General features: G+C 40.2%; 1 protein-coding gene across 11 annotated transcripts in view; it reads left to right on the top strand.

The window, feature by feature from the left end:
- The window catches only part of kcnh7 (potassium channel, voltage gated eag related subfamily H, member 7), a 245,580-nt gene that overhangs the window by 208,421 nt on the left and 15,525 nt on the right, over window positions 1-21,634 (top strand). For 10 of the 11 annotated variants that reach the window (XM_041781707.1, XM_041781705.1, XM_041781706.1 and 7 more), the window contains 4 exons: window positions 3,768-4,020; window positions 10,546-10,751; window positions 13,903-13,975; window positions 20,569-20,844. In XM_041781707.1, the coding sequence (XP_041637641.1) occupies window positions 3,768-4,020; window positions 10,546-10,751; window positions 13,903-13,975; window positions 20,569-20,844 (808 nt within the window). The remainder of the gene's footprint in view (window positions 1-3,767; window positions 4,021-10,545; window positions 10,752-13,902; window positions 13,976-20,568; window positions 20,845-21,634) is intronic. The other variant, XM_041781700.1, reaches the window with a different exon arrangement.

The raw sequence follows: 21,634 nt of genomic DNA, 5'->3' as shown, positions 1-21,634 counted from the left end.
TTCATTAAAATGCAGAATGTTTCAATCAGATGCAAATTAACTGTGGAATCCAAATAAACCTTTTTGTCCTATTAAAACTGAGAAAAAGAGGAAAACATGATCACTTCACTAAGTCTAAGTGACTTTAGTTTTATTCATAGAAGAGGCTCCCCTGGCAAAAATTCTGACATTAAATTTATGAAATTAGATTTTCATTGCATACCTGCTGAGGTGTCTTACTTTGACTGTGAGGTGAGAGACAAATATCAGATATTAAAATGAGTTTTTGGATCCCTGTCCTTCTGTACTTCTAACTTCCCAGCTTTATTAATCCTGATAACAGTAAAATCTTACATTGTCTCAAGAAGCACAAATCAAAGGTAATTTAACAATTGAACAATTGAACAGTGACAGAGCTCAGTGTGTCTGCTGGAGCAGGAGAAGAATGGGTTAAAATGATATTGTAAACAGTAAAATAAAAACAGCTTTCTGTTGATTATATTTTCTTATTTCATAACTCCTCTGATTGTAAATATATAATCATGTCGCTCATGCTCCATCTGACTGTTCTTGTTTGTTTTTGTTATTGAACTGATCTCTAGCTCGGTAATTTGCTCTGTTTAATATCATATCAGAGGGCTCAGACGTATTGATTATGTCACAAAATCAATCATTATGAGCAACATGTCACTGTTGTAAACCCCAGGAATAAAACAGGTTGTGGAAATGGTGATAACTGAAGACTTCTCTGAGTTTTAATGACAGCTGCATGATTTGGAAAAAAAAAAATTCTTAATTGCAATTTTTGTTTCTCATCTTACGTTTTTCTCAACAACAAACAAGCAATAAATTATTCTAAAACCACAACTCTTTATCCCAACCCTTCACTGCCCATAAAAATTGGAAAAGTAGGCTGTTTTTAACAGCAGTGCTGTAGTATCAGCTTGTATCAGACTGCACAGCTGGTCATATTGTTATGGCTGATCAGTGTACATGAACACCATACTGTAAACAGTAGCTCTGATGCCACATCATACAGGGATTTACAGTATCTACCTGTGCATGTTAGTTTCTTCACACACAACAAATGACAGATTATTGCAGGAGACCTGAATTGTGTTTCTGCTAAAGTTGCACGTGGCCTGCCTCGAGGTCCCCCTTTTTTTGCATGAAATCTGTGTATTCAAACACAACCACCATGCTATTCATCTGGTACCAGAGACAGAGTGAATCACTCCTGTGAGAGTGGGCACAAGCCTCACCGGTGCACTGCCAGGTTTCCCTCCCACCGTGGGAGGCTTGGCTGCACGCTCGGCGATGGCACCTGCGCTTGCCAAATGTTGTTCAGTCTTTCCTTTCCAAATCTACTGATCAGTTTCTGTCCCGAGCAACGATAAAGAAAAAAGCCAGTCAGAATAAACAGTTCAGGCTATATTTCTTTAGCTATGCTCGTGTCATTAGCACATTGTTTTTATGTGTAAATGACAAAAATAAGAACTGTGTTGATCCAGCTGTCCCTTCTGTGCCCCTGTCCTCGCCTTTCAGTGTCTGTATGGTGTTAAAGTTTAGTTTGTCTGTTCTTTTGTTGTCCCAGGAATATTAGTTGTTTTGTTCTGTCTTTGTATGAAAGGGTAAGTGTATTTTAAGTCTTTTTATGCATCAGAAAGAAGACGTTAATGTTAAAAATGACCTTTTTATGCTTTTTTTATTGTATTTTTAACAGCCTCCCAGGCTAACATGGATGGGTAGGAGACAGTTTGGTCCAGATTCAACATTTGTAACAGTTTTGCTTCTCTAACCACACAGTAAAGTAATTTTAGAACTCTCTAGAGCATTTTGAATTGAATACAGAATCTGATTTTTGGATTGACTCTACATAGAGTAGTTTAAATGATCCCAGTATATAGAACAGTTTAATCGTACATGTGTTTAAGTGTTGTATGAACAGACTGACATACAGGGCCTATAAAAAGTATTCACTTCCATGGAAGTTTGACTCTTTTGTTGATGTTATAGCTTTTTTTGGACAAAAAAACTTAAATGTCAAAGGGAAAACAGATTTCTACAAAGTAATGTCAATTAAACAAAAATATGTAAGATTACAAAAATATTCACCACCTTTAAAGTGACGGACCTCCTTCAGCAGAGGCCCGAACACAATTAGTGAAATGGAGATCACTTGAGTGCTGTGAATGTGTCTCAAGTGATTGTAGTATAAATACACCTGTGTCTAGATGGTCCAGTCACTGGTTAATCAGTATTCCTGGATACCATTACACCATGAAGACAAAGGAACACTCCAAGCAACTCAGAGAAAATGTTAATGAAAATATATGCCAGGAGATGGGATACAATCAATTCCAAGGCTCTGAAGACCCCCTAGAGTTCAGTTATATCCATCATGAAGAAATGTTGGGAATATACACGTGTAAATCTGCCTAGATCAGACTGCCCTCACAAACTGAGTGAGCGTGCAAGAAGGAAACTAGTGAGAGTGTCCACCAAGGTAACTATGACTATTCTGAAGGAGTTCCAAGCTTCAGCAGCTGAGATGAGAGAGACTCTGCATACAACAACTGTTGTTCTTCACCAGTCAAAGCTTTCTGAGAGTGGCAAAGAGAAAGACACTGCTGAAGAAAACTCAGATTAAATTTAGACTAGAGTTCACCAAAAAGCAAGTGGGAGACTCCATGGTCAAGTGGAAGAAAGTATTTTGGTCTGATGAGACCAAAGTGGTGCATTTTACCCAGTTGACAAGACACCAAACACTACACATCACCACGAACACACTGTTCCCACTGTGGAGCACAGTGGTGGCAGCATCATGCTGTGGGGATGCTTCTCAGCAGCTGACCCTGGAAGGCTTGTAAAGGTAGAGAGTTAAATGAACGTAAAACATATGAAAATCCTGGCGGGCGATCTTATTCAATCTGCAAGAGAACTACAGCTTGGGAGAAGATTTATTTTCCAGCAAGACAACGACCTTGAAGCGTACAGCGAAAGCTGCACAGAAATTGTTTAAAGACAACAAGGTGAATGTTCTGTAGTGGCTGAGTCAAAGCCCAGACCTCAATACAACAGAGAACTTGTGGTTGGACTTGTGCAACCTTGACAGAGCTTTAGCAGTTTTGCAAAGAAGAATGGAGTAAAACTGCAGTATCCAGATGTGCCTGATTGAGATCTATCCACACAGACTCAGAGCTGTGATTGCAGCCAAAGGTGACTCCACTAAATACTGACTTGAAGTGGGTGAATATCTATAAAGTCACTTATTTTACATTAAATATTCTTATTTTATTGACATTACTTTGTAGAAATCTGTTTTCACTTTGAAATTGTTTTTTTTTCTATTGTTTTTCTTTTGTCAAAAATGCTAAACTATATTGACATGACTGGTTTATAAAATCATTAACAGGGTAAAGAAAATCAAGGTGGTGAAAACTTTTTCTAGGTACTGTACATGCCTGTTCTGTCATTTATCTCCAGCTTCAAAGTCTATTAATGTGCCGTCCTGTCTCTCATGTAAAGCTTCTTCAAGGTTAAAAAAAGAAATAAGATGTTGCAGGTTACTCCTAGCACAGGGTGAAATAGGTTTTGAGAAGAAGGAAGGAACACAAGTGGCAATTGTACCAAAATTTCTCTGGAAATTCTGTCAATTTGACCTGCAACTTCACCCCAAACTGAAATCCAACACACATGTTCAATCTCCACATGTCAATCTGTGATTTCAGAACAAGACTTCACATCTGATCACTTCACGTCTGCTCTGACCCGTGTTTCACTCTCAGGTCCTGAAGGGTTTCCCAGAGTGCCTGCAGGCAGATATCTGCCTCCACCTCAACAAGAACCTTCTGCAGGGTTGTAAGGCATTTCGAGGAGCCACCAAGGGCTGCCTGCGGGCCCTGGCCATGAGGTTCAAGACCACACATGCGCCCCCCGGAGACACCTTAGTCCACAGCGGGGATGTGCTCACAGCGCTCTACTTTGTCTCTCGTGGCTCCATCGAGATCCTCAAAGATGACGTTGTTGTGGCCATTCTGGGTGGGTTTACTTTACTCCCAGTGAAGCTTTTTTGTATGTAATGATTTGTTACAGACTGTTTTCTTGGTTCTTTTTTAACAAGACTAATATTTTGTAGAGCAGGAAATTTAGATAATACCCTCTCAATAACTCAAGAAAACTTGACATTGAAATGACTCAAGTAAGCAACCAGCTGCAAATCCTTTTTGTGTTTATTCAGCTAATGGTTAAATGTGACACGCTGTACCACTTTAACACCTTTTAACACAGTCTGCTGTGGTGTAAAGGAAGTCTGTGAGCCATGCTTTAGTCATAGTACAACATGGATCAACCTTCAAGCTCTAAACAGCCTTAGAATACTCTTTTTTGGTGTGTCTCTTTAAATGCAAAGAAGCTTCTTGTCCACCTGTCCCTCCCTTTCAGAGGGCGTGCAAACACCACTACAGTAGTATGCTGCCAAGGCTGTGGGTGGTGATACCAAGGGAGGGGCAGGTATTATTGTAATAATACATCACTGCTCATATAACCATCGACTGTAGCTTTGTAAACTTAATGAAAACATGCCAAACATTTCATCTCTTGATTTTTTATTAAACCATCCATCCAGATCAGCAAAATCTGGGATTGATCAGTAAGACAGCTTGTCTCAGTCTCCCCTCCTCCCAGTCTGTGTGCCTCTAGCAAGACACACACCCAGAAACACAGTCCTAGACACTCACACAAAGGCATGCTGAATTATGTCCAAGCAATCTAGGCTTACGACAAGTTTCAGTATAACTTATCCCTGTCACTATTGCAGAAGTTTATGAAAAGGTCTGATGTTGTTCAGAGGCGTTATGTGTCATTTCATTACAACACTAAAAGAAGCTTCATTGCGTGCATGCCTGCATGCTGTGATAACGTATTCATGCAGAAAAACATAACCTATTTAGACTAACAAAACACGATTAGAAGGAAGGAAGGGAGACTGAGAGAGGAGGAATCATCACTGATACATACAATAAATCATAGTTAATTTATCACAATACCCATGTATTTTTTAAAGATTATTTATGCAGCTTTTTGCCTTTGTTTGTAGAGGAAAGCCGAAGATACACAGGAACAAGAACAAATAAGAATCAGTCCTGTGACCATTGCACTGAGGACCACAGCCTCTGCACATGGACGCCTGCTCAACCCACTGAGCCAAACCTGCGCCCACAAAGCCTTTAGTTGAATAGATTTTTTTAGTCGATTCACAGCATTTATTTTTTTCACATTTTGTGGGTTGGTAGATACTCCAGATACCCAAATACACTGTATGTGCAAAATTACTAAAAAGGGGGTTTCTATGATACTGTATTGCCTTTAATGTGTTGTTCAAGGCAAACTTATTATCTTTAATTTTTTGCTTATTTACTGAACCCTCTTGAGGATGGTATTGTCGTATAAGTCAATAAGAGGCATGGGTTATTAAAAGTTAAACAACTTTTGAACCATAAATTGTAGCCACTTGCTTGTTTTTTTCCCTCATGTGTTCATATGCCGTTCTAAAGACTCTATCCTCACCTTCGAAGCTCTTACAGAATTTTCTAGCAAGCCTGTAACTTGGCTGACTTTCAGGGGTCTTTAAAGATTTAAATCCACACAAGCAACTCCAATTTTGGCCGTCTTTTAGTCCATTTATAATCAGTTTTTCGATTTTTTCTGCAGCTAGCAAGTTAGCCTACTGCCATATTGCCATATATCCCAGAATGCACTGTGACTGGGCTGTGACAACCAATGGCAGGCTGCGGCATCGTCATGCCGTTCTTTGCTGAACAGCGCATGCGCACACACTTATAAACTAAAGGAGAGAGGCTGAATGACTCATACTGGAGAGAAAGAGACACAGAGAGGCTGTGACGTGTCCCTCTGTGTCATTGCAGACAGGAACTGCTATGGATAATGACTCTAATTCCCAAACCGCAAGGACTTTTTCCAATTCCAGTCAACTTTCCATGAATATACCTTGATTCAGCCTCTGAGAACTGCCTGACCTTTCAGCAGCGACCTTCTGTAGCTTACCCTCCTTGTGGATGGGGCCAGTGATTATCTTCAGGATGACTGTCAAGTCAGCAGTCATCCCCATGATTGTGGTTGTGTGTACTGAAGCAGTGAGAGAATGAAGGCTCAGGAAGCCTTTTTCATGATAGTCTAATTCTTTTAGCTGCACTGGTATATGTCATTGTGTAGAAATTCTTATGTTACTCTCTAATAATTGCCCCAAACATGAAAAAAATCCTTCACTAGTGTTTTCTACTGTTTTCATTAAAATATAGAACAACTCATGAAACATATGTAGGTTACTCATTAGTGTTTGTTGTTGCCTTGGGCTGATGCCCCGTATTTGCCCTAGACATAAGTTGACTTGCTGTAAGGTACACACCTTGAATACCCTCTAGTGCACATGCAGAGAGTTGAAAAGGCGTACGCTACTTTGGTTGAAGGGAATCAGATCTGAGGATGAGGGAACATCGGCACTGAACAGCATGCATGAGCTCACTGGTAATGTAAGAACTTAGTGACATTTATCCAGCGTTCCTCTTCACAGTACGTCTAAACATTTTCTAATTAGGGCTGTAAATTCTGCAGGAAAAAAACACTTCAAAGACACGCCTGATCGCCCTGTCATTCAGCCTGGTTAGCTCTGCCTGAACTCGGCAGCTCCATTAGCGCAGACGCGGGTGGGCCGACTAGCTGAAGACGGCTCCGTTGTGCTGCGATACAGCCGGGCTGCTGGCAGCTGAGATCCCTACCGGCTACGTCGTAATAACTTACTTCAAAGAACAGCGCGATTGCCGCCGCCTCACAGTCGTGTGTCTCAGATGAGTGGAGAGGACTGGAGGGAGTGGGGGAGGACACATGGTGGGACGAGGCTAACGGAGGATCTGTGTTTGTGGAAGAAATGGGAGCATGATTGCTTTCAAATAAAGATAGATGCCAGCAGGAGCAAGGAGGGAGGGAGAGCTGAGAGAGTGGGTGGGGAGGAATGAAAAGAGAGGAAGAACAGTAAAAAGGGGGGAGATTGATGAATTCAGGAGAGAAATAAAGACAGGGGTAGGAAAGAAAGTTATAAAATACTCCTGTGTTGGGCTGCAGTGTAAGGAGCTGCATCCAAATATAACCACACAAAATCTGTCTCTCTCCTGCTTAGATTTTTACACATTTCCTCCTATTTTAATGACTACATGCAGCCAATAAGATTGGCGAAAAACCAGTGACACAATAAGGTCACAATGAGCAAAAACAATGCATGTAGAAGTTGTAGGTTACACTCAACTCAGCACTTTTCTCCTCTACCACAAGAAAACTGCTGATGACTCCATTTTCACTCTTACACGCTAATGTCATATGGTCATATGTTAGACTGCATTACACTGCGCATGAACATGGATTATAGCTACAGTAAGATGACAAAAAAATTTGACTACAGCATTTAACTTTCACATATTTAAGTTGTTTTGTCCCTTATGGTAGCCTAAAGAGGTCAATTGTAACACAGATATATACAGTACTTTATTCCAGTGGGTCCCAGATTGTGTGCTGCCGCACACTGGTAGGTCTTGAGGCAAGTCTAGGTGTGCCGTGGGAATTTATACAACCATGCAGTATTTCTGCAACTATGCAACATCTAAAGATACCGTGACATGTTTTGCAGAGGCATTTTTAAATTTATCTTCTCCTTATTTATGGAGGAGGACAGAGGGTAGTCTGAAACGAGGATGAGAGAATGGTAAATGGACTTGAGCTTGTATAGCGCTTTTCTAGTCATCTAACTACTCACACTTATTGCAGAGGTTACTATAGAAAATGGCCTCCAGTATTAGCTAATCCCATTCATACACATTTACACGCCACTAACTAAGTAGTGGCAGATTGGGGTTAAGTGTCTTGCCCAAGGACGCATCAACATATGACTGCAGGAGCTGGGGATCGAACCCACAACCTTCTTATGCAAGACGACCAACTCTACCTTTTGAACCACAATCAGGGAGTAGCATACAGGATATGAGCGCTAGGCTGGACTTGAACCCTGGCTCCCCATGTACATGGACTATCTCTGCCCCTGGAGAGGATATTTGGTGTGGATATGGACATGATATGCCTTAAGACTTTTGTTAGATATAAGGTGTGCTTGGGGAAAACCTCTGTATTGTATCACGCCTCTAACATATCAGTTCTGTAGATTAATATTTTCTGATATCCCAAAGTCAACCATGATGAAAATAGATGCAATCATTGTCACATGGGGCATATTACATGCCCATTTTCTACAACAAATTACATTCTCATGTTTTGAATAAAGGCAGTAAAATTACGGGTGGGTTGAGTTGTAATGCAAGTTGGTGTGGACAATGGGTGCTTGCAGCATTAATTTTTGAAGAACACTTTGATAGATTTTGGATTTAGTCTTAGTTTTTCAACAACAGAGTCAAGCTCAACACATGTCAACACACCTGCCAATGTCAAGCTTCAAGGCGTCTTTTTTCTGGGCCTTTTTGCTTGACTGGAGATAACCAGTTTTTTTTTTTTTTTTTTGGCCCTTGGGACATTCACAACACGACCAGGGCTTGAGGCAACCTGACCACCCACCTGGACACTACCCTAAGCTACTGGTTCTCAGCCTTTTTTCTTTAGAGCCCCCGTTTTATCATAGAGGGGCCCCAGGACCCACACAAACAAAAGTTCATGCACAGGTCTCTATGCAAGAAAACTTTTCTGTTGGGCTAATTTGTTTGGAGTCGAACATTAAAAACTTACATTTGATGTAAATTTTTGACAGCTATGTATTACCTAAGTGTTTTATCATGATTCTAGTCAGCATGAGTAAGTCTCATTTTGACAACCTCAAAGCGACAAAGCCTCCCCAAGGGGGTTTGGTAGGCTGTGCTTAGTCGCTACATCCCTCCCTTACCGTGCTTTTAAGTTGTGGACTTTATTTTTCAACTGATTATTTTACGATCAAAGATTTGTTTTGCACATCTATTTCTTAGGACAGGTGCATTGTAGGGCAAGGTGTCCATCAAACTTGCAAAAAAGGGGTATTTATTTGCAGTGTTTCAGTACCCCAATACCCCTTTTTTGCAATATGGACAGCGTACGGGAGTTTTCTTTGAACGGTTGGCCCAACAGATTATGTTCAACACAACCAGGGTTGTGTCAATCCTCCTTACCACCCAGTGGTGCTCTCAGCCAGCTTACTTGCCACATTTACGCCTTACTTCAGCCTCCATTTCTGCCCAAACGTGCATAAAGTTCTGCACAGTACTGTACATAGACCAACACAACATGCCTTCTCTTTCTTTTGTTTGTATTTTGACAGATTATAAACACAGTAAGGAGAAATCATGGGTTTTGAATGTCAAACAGACATGTCACATAGATTTCAGTCTCATTCAGTCTCCTTAACAAAAACTAAACATACTTTTGTGTCAATATTTTAATGATCAAAGATCTATTTTAAGCTAGTCCCTTTCTCATTTCAGGAGAAAAGATTGAAGACAAAAATTTTTGGTCTTATTTTAGCGGATGAAATGTTAAACTTGTCAGCTTAAGGAAGAAGGGGACTGTGATTTGCTGAGAAGTGTGTGAGCGACAATATGGTTGTTGTCTTAAAAATAGCACTATGATGTTTATAACAGAATGAAGATTAGATATAATATGACATCCTGACATTAAGGCTGTCACAGTGCAAGATTTTGAGACTTTAAACTGATTCTAGTTGACATCAAACATGATTGAAATCACTTTCTAACCAAAATGCGAGTCCAAGGCACCTGATATTGGTAAATTTTCTTGTTGACTACCAAAAAAAAGCACTCCTGTACTCTATGTGTTTCGCCTAGAACAGATGTGGGTTAGAATATGCTGAAGATCCGATATTTTTTTAAAGCTTTGGTGCTTTTCACTGCTATGGATCATGAAAATAAGAGAGATTTTAGCATTTTTAAACACCTGGCATCACAAGTTTCAAAGTATTTAACATTATGATAAACCTTATAATGAGAAGGGGGTACTAGAAGTCTTAAATAAGTCTTTAAAATAGATTAAACCATATGTTCCTTTATATTTATGTTTATTTTTAATTCCATGTTGTACATGTTGAGGCTCCATAATCCCAGACTCCATGTCCTCCTCTGCAGCAGTGAGGTAAACCCTGAAGCCAGTCCATGTAGGTCATTACTGACCAAACAGAAGCAGGAATGTTGGGCCTGTGTGATGTCCATGCAGACTCTCTGGCACTGAGTAAATCCGTTTTCAGAAGCCAGTGATGCCCTTTAGCCTTTTTAACATTTGCACGCTCTCTGCCAGGTGGCGTGTTTCTTTATAGGTCATCAAATCCTGCACTACACCTTCCAACACCCTGTTCTCCTGTCTGCTGAATTAACTAAGAAAGTCTCTTCCTTCTCCTGAGTGGACGCTCCTAACAAGCCAAAAATAGCCGAGTGGAAATGCTTACGTCCTCAATTAGCTAAAAAGAGTCTTATGTTTGATTGCTTCCTTCTCTTGTCTGTTCTTCATTAGGTAAGAACGACATTTTCGGCGAGATGATCCACCTCTTCGCCAAGCCAGGGAAATCCTGCGCGGATGTTCGTGCGCTGAGCTACTGCGACCTCCACACCATCACGAGGGAGGAGATTCTGGAGGTGCTTGACATGTATCCAGAGTTCGCCGACCACTTCCTCACAAATCTGGAGCTGACGTTTGATCTGCGGGATGAAAACGCCAAGGTAATCAGAGGCACCGATTCTTGTCGCTAATTATTGCAAGGAGAGACACGGGTTGGAGACTTTCATGTCGAATCAATCTGCATTAGAGTGCTTTAAAAAGTTGATTTAAACAGTATTCCTTGTCCTTTTTTCCGCCATGTCCACTTCAATCATCTTTTCTTCTTAATTCCCTTTAGTGCTTCATTTATTCATGGTCGTGGGAATGAAAGCACAAGGCCTGATTTCAACATTTTGTACTTTAATCTTCCATTTCCTAAAAGATGAGAGTGAGAGATAGAGAGTATTAGACGAGCTCCAAGGGTGGGGTGGATGGAGGAAACCATGTAGGCTGTAATTATGATGAATGAAGTGCAGTGGGAAGACTTGTTAGGCCTTTAGCTTTATGTGAATGAGAAGTGGCATTAATCGTGGCTCTATTTATCTCAGAATTGAGCGGGATGTGCACTCTGCATTATTTATTCAGTGAAAGAAAAGAGTGAGACACATGATCAGAGTAGTAAAAATGGAGATTCACTGTGCTCTAACAAGACATGAAGCTGTTGAGCTTTCTCGAATATGGAAACGAGTCTATCAGTCAGTCAGACTATGTCAGTAAAGTGCTTCTAATACAACAAGAAAGGAGCTTTTATACACATAAAATTAATGAAAACATCCAGCAGTGTCAAGGCTCCCACCTCCAAATCCATGCACAACTTTAAACCAATGTATTATAAAAAAATACTTAATTAAAACAGGCTGCCCCTACTTTGACAAGAGTATAAAGCACAAGCTCCGCCTCCTCCATGTTAACAGATGGGGTATGATTCAAACTTTAAAATGCATGTTAAATACATTTCCTTCAAACTAGGTTTCTGTCTTTAAAGCTAGTTTTTATCATGACGATTTGTTCCCAAATGTTCATGCGTTCAAGTTTGCGGTAATTAGCTGTTTGATGCTATAAAATGGGGTAATATACCATGATAGATACCGATAATTTGAAGAAGGATGACGTTAATTCAACGGCTCCACTGAAAAGATTCAATCTGTGGACGTCTGGACTCTAATAAACCTGCTTGTGTGATATGCTGAGATGGAAAAAGTACATTGAGTAAAATTGACCTAAGTGAGAGTAGTTGTCTATAAATCTACTCAGGTAGATGGGATGGGAGTTGTACAGTAAAATATTATCTTCTTTATTAGCAAGAACAACAACAGACTAGATCTCCAACCAGGTCCTTCAGGGAAAGACACACCCATATAATAAAGTAAAATGCACAGCAAAATTGAGACTCTTAAGCTCATATAGAGTTAAATTTAACTCTTTAACCTCCTTAGACCCTGCGTGCACATATGAGGACATTATTTGGGTGTTTTCAAAATATAGTGATGTATTCTGCAATTTAAGTTTTTGGGATAGTGGTCTGGAATTTGAATGAAAGTTTAAGTAATTTGCTTGAAATTTGCTTTAAAATTTTCAGGAAATTTTTGGGGATATGTTTGAATATTTTGGTCTAATTTGAAGGTCAGGGTGTGCTTTGAAATTTTTAGAAACTTTCATGGGAATTTGCGGGATTTATTTATTTGCAGTTTTTGTCTTTTGCTTTTATATTTGATAGGGATTTTTTGGGGTGGGGGTGGGAGGGGCGTTCAATATTTTCCCCAAATTTTCATGCAATTTTGAAGAATTTGTTTGACTGTTTGGCGGAAGTTATTTGGAAATTTTTCATAGTTTTCCATGAATTTTGGGGGAATTTAATTGGAACTTGGGGGAATATTTTTGATTGAAATCCAAAGTTGTTTCAGAAGGTTTCACTGAAATAGATTTTAAAAAATGGGATTTTTGCAACAATGTCTCAGAATTTTCACTGATTTTTTTTTGTAGTGTCTTGGAAATTTGAGGAGAATATTTTGATTTTTAAAAATCTTTAATAATTTTCTTAAGGACTTCTAGTGGAAAAACACATTCTTTGTCAGGATGACTTAAAAGTAAAGAGGTAATTTTGTTCTGTATTGTGCAGTCCCAAACAAATGGGAAGAGCTAAAGATGCATTCCAAATTAAAGCTCAGGTTTTAGGAGGTTAAAAGGGTCTTAACCGCACTTTTGGGTGTTAAATATTTTACATTATGACAAAGCTGCAGTAACTCTTCAAAATCTGTGGTCAGGTGGGCCTCCTCTGGCAAGAACAAAGCAGAGTAAACCTCATAGTAAGGCAATGCATACAGATGAAGAAGCTCAAGTCACAGGCAGTAGATCTACCTCAGTGGGTAATTTCACTCATGGTGCAAATGTGTCTCAAATCAAAAACAACAATTTATCAGAAACATGAGCAAAAGAACCCCAACAGGGATCACTGTACAACAGGCAACATCCAAACACAACTAAACACATATAAAACACATCTAAACACCCATGATGGGGAACTCGGCCCACACACCCATAAGTGGTTTTAGGATGTGATGTGGAGTCATTCTCTGTATGTGCCAATGTGTGGCCACAGAAGTGGAAAAAGTCCATTTGGTTTAAACTTACTTCAGTAGAGGTAAAGTACTGATTTCAAAATGTACTCAGAAAGTACAAGTACAAAAAAAAACCTCAGTTACAGTAATCTAAGTAAATGTAATTAGTTTCTTTCCACCGCTGGTGATATGTCAGCACCATGAAAGGATTTGGCCTCTTTTTTGTACAACAGAAAGAGAAAGAAATATGTTGTCCATACTGATATGCAGACAACAAACTTGCCGCAGTGGAGCTCATTAGCTCTGCAACCTCCATGTTATCAGATGGGACAGGAATGCATGTCAAATAAATTGTTCTAAAATGTGCTTTTTGCCCCATAAAGGTAGATCTTATTCTTGTTCATTCAAGAGAAATTGTAGCAAACATTAATTGATTACGTTTGTCATAACCAAAAATGTCAAGTTGATGTCAATAATCTGTGCTTCTGTCGACTATGCCAGCCTGGGGGATCTCTTCCCTTTTATTGGTAATTTGGTGTTTTTCTGTTAGTGGAAAGTGAAATGTCAAAACCAAAGTAGAGTTTGCTGTCCAACTCCAGCAGTGCAAAATGACAGTGCTGGAAGAGATGGAGGAAGTATCCTCCATCTGTGTCAATGTGTCAAGTGTCATTGTTCCTTACATGAATAACTCTGATCATTAATTATCCATTTACAGACGAACAAGCCAGCTGATTCAAACTTGGATGACTGCCCAAGACGAGTGTCCTACAGAAGGAAATCCTCTACAGGTCAGAGACATCATTATGGTGCTTTCAAATCATAACACATGCTAGATTTTACCCCACACTTCCCTCATTCATTATTATGTATTCAGAAGACTAAAACCTCCATCCCTCTGCAGCTTCATTAGAGAGGTAGGATTAGACCTCAGGGGTAAAGCTCCACCCATCATCTGTGCTCAGACCAAGGACAATGATGTCATCTGTTAAAATGGTTACCTGTTATTGAAAGAGACATGTGAGCAAAAAAGACAACAATCAGGATCACTACTCTAAAATGATCATAGACGGATGGAAAACAGCGTTAGAAATCCACCAGTTTGATGAGACAGCATGATGCTGTTTGTGTAAAGGGTTAAATTAGAACTTAAAATTTGAGGCAGTGTTTGCTTTCTAATGATTTTCAAATAAACATGGACTACCCGCTTTTAGACTTCTTTAAGTTTGAGAGAAACAAAATTAATGAGCTCCAGAGATCTGACCTCTTCAGCAGGAACATGATGATTATTACGTTTTAACAAACCCGGCTGATGTGTATCTGTAAGTGCGTAGGGTAGCAGCCCTTTGATGCCTTTTGCACGTGATCTGATGAAGGTAAACACGGTGGACGGTTGTGAATAATGGCCCTGCTCTGTTGTGCAGCTCCTCTCCAATCAGAGGCTGAGCATTTATCAACACATCTGTGTGAGTGCTGAGGTGGTTTCAGGTAGCTGCAGGGATTTAATGACCTGAAGAAGGTGTTTGTGCTGAAGGAAGCAGCTGTTAAAATACAAATGCTGTAGAAAAAATGTTGCCAGCTACACACTGAATGATTTTCAAATCTGAGCTGGTTATTAAAACATGGGAGACCTCAAACATAAGGACAGTTTCAGACAATTTCTTACATTATCCTCCAGTGCAAACTGTAGATCACCACACACCTGCAGTCTGCAGTATCAGTTTCACAGTGGAGATCCCACAGACAAGGGTTCTTACAGAAACTCTTGTGATCAAATGTGACTTTAGGAGAAATTCTAGAACTTCCACCTAATGGTTATATGAGCTGCGAGGTGTACAGTTGCCGTAAAGTGAAAGTACAGTGATGGGTCTAGAAAAAGAGCCTGTGAGGTTTTTGTGGTGGTGCGATTCATGGAAGGGAGAAACACGAGGCATAATGACCTTCACATTTGAACTCTGACCCCAAAATATCTGCCACACATAAAGGTTTTTTAAATCGTAACCATCTTTTTTCAATGTGAGAGACCCCACACACTACACGAGTCTCAGAATGGGTCTTCACTTACAAAACAGAGCGTAGAAGCTAATGTGGTTAGCTGTTAGCTACATGCTAAGTCCTTTGCAGTTGCAGCTTCTTACCTTGTCAGTTTGTCTGTAGTTTGTTTTTACAGTACATGTTGTTAAACACTCGTTTTGTTGCCACAAATCAACAAGTTGCTCCTTCATTTCTGACGTTTTTCTAACTTTATACCTCCCATTTACTATCATTACCATGGCTGGGTTTTATTTACTTCCTCCTCCAGCCGGCTTGCTTCCTGATTACTCTGTTTGATGCCCGTGTTTCCACGGCTATCCTCGGCACTTACCCAACACATTAGGATTTTTGGTCGTGAATATTGAACATGTTTAATGTTTACAATCTCTAGTCAGAGCGCCTCCGATCGGGTCAGAGAGAGAAAACACATACCACAGGATAATCTGGTAAGATAATCTTAGAAAACCATCTGATAATCAGGCTTTTGCTGACCAGGACAGAAGGAAGGAGTCAGCCCTATAATCAGCCTGATTATGATGTAGTGTGCAGCCCGCTTAAATCTACAGGCCAGGTCAGACTTCGCTCTTTAGGACAGCTACCGTCCAGTGTGACAGTTGCAGAGATTCTGCACCTGTTGGCCCCCAAAATCAGTTGTTTAATCTCTTGTAGTGTGTCTTAAGGCCGGCTCAGACTACACAAATTCAGCTAGTTTTTGGCCCAGCTGCATCATCGCAGGTCATCGTTGAACATCGGGCCTTATCATGAATGTCGGAATGTCATAATGATTGGATAGACAAACAAATACAGTACAGTTGATACATTGTTTGTTTACAATCACCTTTCTGAGTGTAGTGTGGTCCAGCCCAGCCCCTCCTCATCCAAGTCATCATTAGGTCAAAAGGAATCATTGTGCACCTCTGTGTAGCTACAAATCTCTGCCTCTGTGATCGCCTTATCCACCCATTGTAAGAGACAAAAACGAATTGTGTAGTCTGACCTGCCTTTCATCGTTATATCCTTGAGCCAGAGTGGACGTTTGTGCAAGGCTTTAAGAAAATCTTTCAAAGTACTTAAAAGATATCCCATTCATAAGAATGGGTTTGTGAGCTCTATAAGCTTCCTGGTTTGCTCATTATCATTGGCTTTTGCAGGTACACTGTTGGAGGCAGACTAAGCTGGAATCATAAATATCAAATGATTAACATTAAAGATTTGAGGTTGGGGAGGCTTAAACCCAGCGTAAGCAGTAAAATAATTGTTCAGGATCTTCAGGATAATCATGACAAATCATCGACTGGAGGAAGCCTTGATTAGTGCCACGCCACTCTGACCATTGTGGAGTAAATCAGACTAAAAAATCATCTACTGTGTAGCCAGCCTTACTGAGGTTGCTGCTTCCTCTATGAGTTTTAAATCGGATAGCTGAAGAGAGGTTGTATTGTCTGCATGCTCCTCTGTTTACTGTGTGCTTCATCTTAATGGCATGACAGCCTGTCCTCTGTGGTGCACTCATTCTTAATTTGCAACCATCAAAATCGACTGGAGCCGAGCCGAGCTTAACGAGGAATGGATGGTAACATAAAAGGGATATGTCATAAAGCATGAGTACAACTTTAACAAGACTTCCTTCATTAAATCAGCTTATTCTTGGGAAAGTGTTTCATCCAGAAAGGCATATAAAATAGGTTACAGCGGTACCTGACAGCTCTTGACATATCTATTTTTCAGGTTTAGCTGCAGCTGAAAGAATTTACAAGTTATTTGACAAGTTGGAACACAGTGTTTCTGTTATTTTTCTCTTTTTACTGCTGGGTGTTTTTGCAAAGCATGGGCTGCACTTGGTTTATACTTAAGATTTGCACATGCATTTGTGGAGTATCTACCAACCCACAAAATGTGAAATAAGGCAATCCAACCCAGTAAAATGAATGCACTGACAAAGAAGGTGTTTACATATATACAGCCCCTAAACTCTTACCCTAAACACAAGATAGAATACACTATTCCAAACAAAACAAAATAAGCTCCACATTCAGACAGTTTGCATTATATTTACTTCCTAAAATAATACACTGCATAGTGAACAGTGTTTGAAAAGGAGAAAAAAAAGTAACTTGGATTCTTTTCTAAGTTGATTGAAGATGCATACCAGGGACTTTAATTTTCAGCAAAATTGGAAGTCTTTAATGTGGCACTCTTAGATACATACAGTTAAAACCAGAAGTTTACATACACTGTATAAAAAGACACAACCTTTTTTTCTCACTGTCTGACATTAAATCAGACTAAACTTTTACTGTTTTAGGTCGGTTTAGGATTACCAAAATATCTTAAAAAAAAAAAAAAAAAATCTTCAAAGTCAGAACGTTTGAGTCAATTGGAGGCATACCTGTGGATGTATTACAAAGTTTCCTCCCATCAGCCCCGAGTCTCAGAATGATTTAACTCCTGGTTATGGCTTCGTAATAGCCATGTACAGTCATATTTTCAGGCCTTATTTACACATAATTTATTTTAAATTCATACAGAGCAGAGGTGGGCAGTAAACCGGTTATAATACCATCACGGGTAAAATTTTTGCCACAGAATGTATTTCTGCAACACGGTCATTACCGGTTTAAATGCCTATGTTGTGCTGTGATGAACGCACGAGGCATATCCGCTCCCACAGCTGGCGGAGGGAGTGAGTTGTGACACACAGCTCAGGCTGAGTCCAGCCAATAGCACATTTAGCTCTAGTATTACATGTAGCCAGGTAACTAACCAAATGTCAAAGACTCTTGCCGCTGTAACTAGGCACAGTTAGCAGGCAAAAACGTGTGTTTTTTCCTCTCAAAGTCTGACGGCTGTACCGCAACAAAGTCAGTGTGCCGTGTCTGTAAGCCTGCCTGGGGCTTTAACACAAGCTAAGTGCTGCTTTGGCTGGTCTGAGAGCCCAGCGCTGCAGCTCTTCCTCTTACAATGGCATAAACAACCATTTAAAAGTCTATTTTAACTTCTGACTTTCTTTTCTAAGTCTACAGTGAGTCAAAGATCCAGGCTGTAATGTTAAATGAGGTCAGAAAAGCTGCTGTAAACTAGCCATATTCTCCAGTACGGCAGCCAAAGCTAAGCTAACTCAATGCTAAACACAATACTTCCGCCAAGCCTTTCAAAATAAAAGTCCACGGCTGTTATTTTTCTGTAACGCTTTTATTGTAAACGCCTTCACTAGGAAGTGTGTTCAAGGCATTTGCAGCTTAACACACCTCATCAGGTTACAGATGAAATGCAAAACTTGGAGTGCAGTTAGACAAAAGTAATCCTAGAGAGACTTACAAAAAAAACCCATGTTTTCTGTGTTCCTATACTTAGATGTAAATTGAGTATGCCATCAAAGGCTTGGTTTAAGGGGAGAAGGGGGTTAATTACACTTGAATTTGGATTAAAAAGCATTATCTCTTTTTAATTTTGTAATACCGTGATATAATACCGTTATCGTCAAAGGCAAGAAGTATACTGTGATATGATTTTTAGGCCATATCGCCTGGCCTAAAACAGAGGTGGAGTTGTTATCTGATCTCTGGAAAGTCCCTGCATCATAAAAACTGCAGTGTACTTCCATAAGCTATCCCAGACAGTACGCTAATCTTAACTCTAGTTGTGCTGTGCTGTTACCATCCTTACCATTAGTACCTTATGCAGTAAGGCCAATTTGCATGTAAAGGGGTGTTTTTCCCAAATTACTGCATAATGGCTCAGCATCTCTGCAGGCTAATGCCCGTTTGCAACAGTTGACCTTCAACATAATAAGGGAAGCATTAAGCTGTGCCTTCTGACTGTTTACAAAGTTTAGAGCACGTTATTATGCATGCATATTCAAACATGTTTACACAGCACTGCCAGCTACAACTAACAAATTACAGCAAATAAACCTTGATTTCTAACACCAACGCGTGACACATCTTCTGTGTTATCTTGTTTAATACGAGCATGGAAAGGTGCTTTAAAGAGCTTTCTTTCATTAGGATCATGGAGCAGGTGTATCGTCATAACCAGGTGTGCCAAATACATTTCCTTGTGGGTGTGCTTCAACAAAGTCCAGTTGTTTTCCAGCTCTGTCACTTTCTCTCAATTATAAAGAAAAACCAGAGTCCACAAGCCACATCTTGTTGGGTGTGTGAGCACAGTCTCCTCCTCGTTATTGTGGCGGATAGAGCATGTTATACAAGGAAAGTGATGCAGTAGGGGATAGCAACGGAGGAAAAACTGAAGTGAAAGGTGCAAACATTTGGGATTTTATAGAAAATCTGTACACATGATTTTTTAATGGCACCAGTTTCGAACTAGAACACCTGTTCTGAGAGGTCTTGAGGAAAATTGGAGCAACAATGTGCCGTGCAAATGAAGAGAGAGAATCAAAACTATGAGAACTTTTGCTTCTAAAATTAGCTTCATCTCACATCCTTTTAAATTAATCACCCAGAGTGGTTTGAGAATTGTTTGTCGTGTTGTATCAAGTAAATCTGAAATAATTAACATTTACAATACAATGAGGAATAGTCAGACAGGAGTTTAGTACAGGATGTTATGATTAAAAGAACGTTTTTAGCAAACCGATGCTAACACAAATGCAGCGAAACCACATCTGCTGCTGTAAATTCACTGTTTTATGTTCATGCAGGCTGCTTTCATAAAGACTTCTCACAGTAATCTTTTAATTTTCCCAGCTTCCTTTATGAAACTCCCCTCAGCAGCGGCGTATTAAGGTTATCAAATCTCCAGCAACACTACAGATAAACACAGTAGCTTCAACATGATAGTGCGACTGAGGGGCCGAGCTACTCGCACCGTGGGAGCCGTTGTAATTTCACTTCTAACCGCCTGGAGACTTGGGACTCTGAGACGGAGCCTCGTTTCAGCAGCACTCAGCAGTTTGGCTTCAATTCAGGCAAATCTAATTGGTCACCATGGTTACAGGCTGTATGAATACAGTATCCGCCGTCTCTGAATATAACACACCTAACAGTCCATTTCACAGTCCAGCAGCCAGTGTATCCTGCCTCCATCCGTCAGGTGTGAAGATGTAGAAGTCAGACTGTGGACACGAGCATTACTCACTCACTGCTGATCGAACTGGCACATTTAGAGAGGCACAGTTACATAAGATGACCCGTCTGAAGGAGACTACAACATTAAAGACTACTCTTTAACTCCTTTAACATTGTTTGCCCTCATTTGAACCCCAAAGCAAAACACTCCGCACCTGTTGTCAGAGATAATGAGTCAGGCGTGACATCCCCGGGGGAAGTGGAAGCAGAGAAGTCAGTGTTCCCCCAGCAGACCGTCTCATTACCATCTCTCCCTGTAGGCACCCACAACAAGGAGCCAGCGGCCGCCTACTGTGACGCCAAGCAAGGGAGGCATCTGTACGCCTCCACTGAAGACAGGAGGGAGTCCGCCGAGGAGGGAGAGGACGAGGATGAGGAGGAGGAGGAGGAAGGCAGGGAGGAGGAGGAGGAGCAGAGGCCCTTGTGTTCAGGCGTGGTGGGATACCCCGTGGTGAGAGATCACACGTTAGGCCTGGGGCTGAGCAGTGCTGCAGACGCACAGGCGGGAGACAGCGCACAGAGCCAGGCGTATAAAGGTGAGGATATAAACATCCACACATAGCCTCTGGTTTTAAAGCAAGGGAAGCTAATGGAGAAAAAATAACTTTGACTGCATCTCACATTTTCTGAATGAATTTAGATTTTTATTGCTGTTTCTTTTTTTTGCCATCTTTGATACACAATGTTTATTAAACTATGGTCCAGATTACTCTAAAAGCCTTTATTGATCAGGTCATAACAAAGGGAAATGTGACCGATCAGTGGTCTGGGCACTTAGCATAGATAGAGCCAGCATCAGAGGAAGATAAGCAGACCATTATCTCCAGTGTTTCAGAGCTGCTGTTTTGTCTCCAGCTCTACAAGTAAACTTTAAAATCAGAATCTTTCATATTTAGGTTTTTTTATATTTGACCCAACTGAAGCACAAGGCTGAGTAGTAGAACACAGTGGCTGCTTTGTTAGAGGGGTACCATGAAAGTTTGATTAATTGGTATTAGGGCTTAAGTACCTCACGATTCGATTCGATTTCTTTAGGTTGCGACTCGATTCGATAATGATTCGATTCGATATTGATTTAAATGCTTCAATGCTGATTCAGTAAGAAGCAGAAATACACAAATAACCTGTTGACAATTTTTAAATAACTATTTTCCAGCCCATGTGAACATATTTGGTAAGTCACCTCACATTTTTGAGCAATAAAACATCTGAAAATCAAAATTTGCACAATAATAACTTATTTGTGTGTATGGAGTACAAAAGTAAAGAACATGACAGTTCTGTATAAACACTGAAAAAGTAAAGTGCATGTTAACTTAAAAAATA

Source organism: Cheilinus undulatus, linkage group 24 (assembly GCF_018320785.1).
Source record: "Cheilinus undulatus linkage group 24, ASM1832078v1, whole genome shotgun sequence".
Taxonomy (NCBI): Eukaryota; Metazoa; Chordata; class Actinopteri; order Labriformes; family Labridae; genus Cheilinus; species Cheilinus undulatus.
Note: the sequence above shows the minus strand (reverse complement) of the source record. Positions and strands in the feature narration are given on the sequence as shown.